Source organism: Entelurus aequoreus, linkage group LG27 (assembly GCF_033978785.1).
Source record: "Entelurus aequoreus isolate RoL-2023_Sb linkage group LG27, RoL_Eaeq_v1.1, whole genome shotgun sequence".
Classification (NCBI taxonomy): Eukaryota; Metazoa; Chordata; class Actinopteri; order Syngnathiformes; family Syngnathidae; genus Entelurus; species Entelurus aequoreus.
This window is the reverse complement of record NC_084757.1, coordinates 22,151,202-22,157,893: the sequence shown is the minus strand read 5'-3', so window position 1 is coordinate 22,157,893 and position 6,692 is coordinate 22,151,202. Positions and strand designations below refer to the sequence as shown.

At 39.4% G+C, this 6,692-nt stretch overlaps 1 protein-coding gene across 4 annotated transcripts in view; it reads right to left on the bottom strand.

The window, feature by feature from the left end:
- unc13a (unc-13 homolog A (C. elegans)) overlaps positions 1–6,692 on the bottom strand; it is a 168,007-nt gene that overhangs the window by 76,983 nt on the left and 84,332 nt on the right. For all 4 annotated transcript variants that reach the window (XM_062038703.1, XM_062038700.1, XM_062038701.1 and 1 more), the window contains 2 exons: positions 2,198–2,361; positions 1,942–2,095 (listed from right to left, as the gene is read on the bottom strand). In XM_062038703.1, coding sequence (XP_061894687.1) covers positions 1,942–2,095; positions 2,198–2,361 — 318 coding nt within the window. The remainder of the gene's footprint in view (positions 1–1,941; positions 2,096–2,197; positions 2,362–6,692) is intronic.

Here is a 6,692-nt window from a genome sequence, read left to right as displayed (position 1 = left end):
GCGCCACACATTTTCAATGGGAGACAGGTCTGGACTACAGGCAGGCCAGTCTAGTACCCGCACTCTTTTACTATGAAGCTACGTTGATATAACACATGGCTTGGTATTGTCTTGCTGAAATAAGCAGGGGCGTCCATGGTAACGTTGCTTGGATGGCAACATATGTTGCTCCGAAACCTGTATGTACCTTTCAGCATTAATGGCGCCTTCACAGATGTGTAAGTTACCCATGTCTTGGGCACTAATACACCCCCATACCATCACAGATGCTGGCTTTTCAACTTTGCGCCTATAACAATCCGGGTGGTTCTTTTCCTCTTCGGTCCGGAGGACACGACGTCCACAGTTTCCAAAAACAATTTAAAATGTGGACTCGTCAGACCACAGATCACTTTTCCACTTTGTATCAGTCCATCTTAGATGAGCTCAGGCCCAGCGAAGCCGACGGCGTTTCTGGGTGTTGTTGATAAACGGTTTTTGTCTTGCATAGGAGAGTTTTAACTTGCACTTACCGATGTAGTGACCAACTGTAGTTACTGACAGTGGGTTTCTGAAGTGTTCTTGAGCCCACGTGGTGATATCCTTTACACACTGATGTCGCTTGTTGATGCAGTACAGCCTGAGGGCTCGAAGGTCACGGGCTTAGCTGCTTACGTGCAGTTATTTCTCCAGATTCTCTGAACCATTTGATGATATTACGGACCTTAGATGGTGAAATCCCTAAATTCCTTGCAATAGCTGGTTGAGAAAGGTTTTTCTTAAACTGTTCAACAATTTGCTCAGGCATTTGTTGACAAAGTGGTGACCCTCGCCCCATCCTTGTTTGTGAATGACTGAGCATTTCATTGAATCTACTTTTATACCCAATCATGGCACCCACCTGTTCCCAATTTGCCTGTTCACCTGTGGGATGTTCCAAATAAGTGTGTGATGAGCATTCCTGAACTTTATCAGTATTTATTGCCACCTTTCCCAACTTCTTTGTCACGTGTTGCTGGCATCAAATTCTAAAGTTAATGATTATTTGCAAAAAAAAAAAAGTTTATCAGTTTGAACATCAAATATGTTGTGTTTGTAGCATATTCAACTGAATATGGGTTGAAAATGATTTGCAAATCATTGTATTCCGTTTATATTTACATCTAACACCATTTCCCAACTCATATTGAAACGGGGTTTGTGTGTATATATATATATATACACACACACACATACAGTACAGGCCAAAAGTTTGGACACCTTCTCATTCAATGGGTTTTCTTTATTTACATTGTAGATTGTCACTGAAGGCATCAAAACTATGATTGAGCACATGTGGAGTTATGTACTTAACAAAAAAAAGGTGGAATAACTGAAAACATTTTTCATATTCTAGTTTCTTCAAAATAGCCACCCTTTGCTCTGATTACTGCTTTGCACATTCTTAGCATTCTCTCAATGTGCTTGGAGCACACCTGTGAAGTGAAAACCCATTTCAGGTGACTACCTCTTGAAGCTCATGGAGAGAATGCCAAGAGTGTGCAAAAATATAATCAGAGCAAAGGGTGGCTATTTTGAAAAAACTAGTATATAAAACATGTTTTCAGTTATTTCACCTTTTTTTGTTAAGTACATAACTCCACATGTGTTCATTCATAGTTTTGATGCCTTCATTGTTAATCTACATTGTAAATAGTCATGAAAATAAAGAAAACACATTAAATGAGTAGGTGTGTCCGAACTTTTGGCCTGTACTGTACATTTTGAGAGGTACTTCTAATTCCTGTCTAATGTCTCACTAATATTGCAAAGACATTATTTAAATTTTTTTCCGAAGAGCAGTATTTTAATGCATTTGTTTTCAGATGTTGTAAGTGTACCCAATGTCGTGGCCATTGAGTGTTTCACTAGCAGACATTCAGCCAGGGACAAAAACACCTGCATTTGTCTGCCGAGACTCACCCCAAAGTTGGATGCGGCAAAGCGGTCTGAGGCAGAGACGTTGTTAGTAGCCTGGGTGGTGTGAGCGTAGTAGGCGTTGATGTTGGCGAGCAGGGTGCTCATGACAGCAGGCACTCCCGGGCACATGTACTTAGACGACAAGCAGGCAAAATGACTGCAAAAAAAAAAAGAGAACACAAAGAGGCATGCACATACAGTATGTGCTTTTCCACCCAAAGTAGTCTTTTTAAAGGTAAGGTGACCGGCAGGAACATACGTCATGGCTTGGTAAATGGACTCCACTCCGTAACGCATTGCAAACTCGTCAACTATCTCCTGAGGCGTCTCTTCATAGTATACTTTCCACGCATCGTCTCCTTTAGCATCGGGGATCTTCACCACGCCGGTGTTCTGGATGTCTGTCACAAAGTGGAAAAGGTTCTGCAGGAGAGAAAACAAAAACATTGTGAAAGATGCGTCAAAGAAAAAATTGTTCACACTTAACCTTTATGTTGTAATTAATGCTTATAACCTTAGAGGTCCCATATTATACAATATTAAAGTTAAAGTACCAATGATTGTCACACACACACTAGGTGTGGTGAAATTATCCTCTGCATTTTACCCATCACCCTTGATCACCCCCTGGGAGGTGAGGGGAGCAGTGAGCAGCAGCGGTGGCCACGCCCGGGAATCATTTTTGGTGATTTAACCCCCAATTCCAACCCTTGATGCTGAGTGCCAAGCAGGGAGGTAACGGGTCCCATTTTTATAGTCTTTGGTATGACTCGGCCGGGGTTTGAACTCACAACCTACCAATCTCAGGACGGACACTCTAACTGTAATTTGATTTTGATATAATATGTTTTATCTTGATAGATTGAAAATTAACACCAACGAGTTGACTGATGAACATTACCACATAATTTATTCAGAAAATATAAATAACGACAAATAAAGCTAGAATACTATTAACCGCAACATGTAAGTGTTCTATTTTTAAACAAAGAAAACAATCTGAAGTTGTCTTTATTTTTATGTTATCGTGCCGTGATTTTACCAGTCCGGCCCACTTAGGAGTAAACTTTTCATCATGTGGGCCCCCATCTAAAATAAATTTGACACCCCTGCCCTAGAGTCTGTTTATGAGAAAAATCTATCATGGACCTCCTCATGTCCACCAGCTTTATAGAACAGATTCATAAACATAATAATAATTAAAAAAAAGGCTTTGCTTCACATTCTAAAAAAAAAAGCCCAGAGCTTTGCCAAACTTCTAGTTAGTACAGATGTGGGAGTTATATGTTTCATCATTTAGTTTTTCTTTGAAAAGACTAATGTACTTTAGCGTGAGGTTGTCCTTCAAATGTGAGTGTATTGTTAGCACTGTAGCTCATAGTGATGGTATAGGTTTGCTGGTGTTTGGTTCCCTCTGTTCCACTACTTCTGGACATGTGCAGTTTTAATGTTTATGTCAAAATTGGATAAAGTGCAAATTAGCACTATGCAAATATGGCCAGAGACAGGTGTGGACAAATTCAGCTCATTAGCATTAAATGGGTACTGTCAAGCAAATTTTGGTACCTGTTTTTGTGTATTTGGGATCCCTATAAGTCCCAAAAATGTTACCTCAAACCATTGAGGCTTGTTGGAGATATTTATAAAACAATGCCTTCTTCCAAACTTTCTCCAAACGAGCCATTTGGAATTTGAGACTTTAGTGGCGTATTTTGTCTTAGTTACACCAGTGGATATTTCCATATATAGTCAGTAGAGGTTTACGCAAAAAGCTTTGCAAGAATCCGCCATATTTATCCAGTTGCAGTCAATAAGTCCCTTATTTTTGTCTGTCCACTTGTTGTGGGGAAGACTGGCTCGTACATGCACATGCATGGTAAAATCCTCCACTGTAGCATATATCAGTAACTAAATTATATATGTCAGTAGACTTGATATGCAAGCGTTAAAACTACAACATGGCTGACAGGGTGGAGACGCAGTTAAAGTGGGGCTGGGCTGAAGGAGGATTTAAACACGTAAATAAGACCCCCCACAAAACAACGTATTCTGAAGAGACCGTTAGAAAGCGACTTGAAGATGGTAAAGATGGCAACGTTTTGACCAAAGCATTTACCGTATTTTTCGGATTATAAATCGCAGTTTTTTTTCATAGTTTGGCCGTGGGTGCGATTTATACTCCGGAGCGACTTATTTGTGGAATTATTAACACATTACCGTAAAATATCAAATAATATTATTTAGCTCATTCACGTAAGAGACGAGGCGAATGTCAGCAATCGTCACACACACGTCAACCAATAAAAATTCGGCGGGGGCGGGTCATGGCAGAAGTGCATTGTGGGTCATGGGATGCTACCTGCTACTACGTCTGTAGCTATAAAAATGGATCATTTCAACATTGGCGGTAACTTATAAAAACTGAGAAGGGCTGAACAAAAATGGCACCGAAAAGGAAATCATATACTGCAGACTGCAAGCTGGACGTAGTGAAATATGCAGCAGAGAACGGCAAGAGGAAGCGGCGCATACCTTTGGAGTTGGCAGAGTTGTTTAGAAGCGACACAGAGGAAGAAGATTTCATGGGATTTAGCGATTAGGAGTGACAGATTGTTTGGTAAACATATAGCATGTTCTATATGTTATAGTTATTTGAATGACTCTTACCATAATATGTTACGTTAACATACCAGGCACGTTCTCAGTTGGTTATTTAGGCGTCATATAACGTACACTTATTCAGCCTGTTGTTCACTATTCTTTATTTATTTTAAATTGCCTTTCAAATGTCTATTCTTGGTGTTGGGTTTTATCAAATACATTTCCCCCAAAATTGCGACTTATACTCGAGTGCGACGTATATATGTTTTTTTCTTTCTTTATTATGCATTTTCAGCCGGTGCGACATATACTCCGGAGCGCCTTATAATCCGAAAAATACGGTATATTACATGTTATGTTGACTACAAGTAAGAGGTTTGAATAAAAAAAACAAAACATAATATGACCCCTTTAAAGCTGAAGACACACCAAACAGTGTGTTCCCAGAAGGACCTGATAAAAAGCAGTTTAAACTATCTAAAGTTCAGCATCAACACGCTTTCAATACACTAATGTGAGATCTGAGACGTAAATACCATGACTTGGGACCTTTAAAGGTTTTATTGTGTCATGGCCAAGTAGCATAAATGACTTTAATATAAGCAGACACAAAGCAGATCCTTCCTTGGCTATGAGGCAATAAAGCAGGGGTATAAAACTCATTTTAGATCAGGGGCCACATGGAGAAAAAAAATCTACTCCCAAGTGGGCCGGACTGGTAAAATCACAGCACGATAACTTTAAAATAACTTCAGATTGTTTTCTTTGTTTAAAAATAGAACAAGCACATTCTGAAAATGTACACATCATGTTTTTTCTTCTTCAGTTAATAGTATTCTATCTTTATTTGTCATTATTTATACTTTCTGAATAAATTATGTGATAATGTTCATCAGTCAACTCATTGATGTTAACTTTCAATCTATCACGATAAAAAAATAAAATAAAAATCAAATTACAGGATGTTATTTATGTAGTTTGCTCATTTTCCTCATGTGGTTTATTATTTTTTTTTTACATATGTAGCATCATATACAAAGATACAAAGAATTGCTATTGTGACATCTAGTGGACAAATTTAGAACATCAGTTTCTTTCATTTTTATACTTAGCAAACTCATCCCGCGGGCCGGAACAAACCTGTTCGCGGGCCTGATCCGGCCCGCGGGCCGTACGTTCGACACCCCTGCTATAAAGTATTATGCTGTGTTAAAACATTCCAAATTTACCATGCAGCATACTACCACTGAGGCGTCGCAATAATAATTGCGGTTATTTCTTGTTTAAGATTCAGCTAATATGCTCCGGAGAGTAATGAGTTGAGTAATGACTCCATTCCGGGCAGTGAATGGTCCGCAATCAATCAGCAGAGTTTTCCACAGCGAGAATGAGCGGAAATGTTTTTGTGGTCTACGCTGTCAAGATGTGCCCTTTATCTCACTTGAGCAAAGACATATCTCAAGTGAAGTGCATTTAGTCGAAGATCCATCGCAGAACTGATCATTAGTAAAGAGCTACACCCCAATTAATAGACTCTGGTGGTGGTGTAACACCATCCATCCATTTTCTATACACCGTACACTGTGTTCAGGGTCAAAAGCACATTACACCCTGTAATACGCAGCTAAACCTGTTAAGTTAACAGGGCAACTCTCAGGCCCACATAGAGAAAAATAAAATGAAGCAGCAACTATAGTAAAAATAGAGAGATGTAATTTTGGTAAAGCTGACAGAGTAAATTATACACATGACTGACAATCTCTTAGGTCAGGGATACTTAACTAAATTGTGTTGGGGCCACATTTCCAGAAGGCTAAGGACTTCTCCCTTCACTATTTTCAGGACTTATGTTGATCCCAAATCAATCAATCAATCAATCAATCAATGTTTATTTATATAGCCCCAAATCACAAGTGTCTCAAAGGGCTGTACAAGCCACAACGACATCCTCGGTACAGAGCCCACATACGGGCAAGGAAAACTCACCCCAGTGGGACGTCAATGTGAATGACTATGAGAAACCTTGGAGAGGACCGCATATGTGGGTAACCCCCCCCTTACACAGCAGCAGGTACCAGAAAGTAAGAAAAGTTTCTTTTGCATAATATTGCGAAACAAAACGCCAGGTAATATAATATGTCTGCTAATAAGTG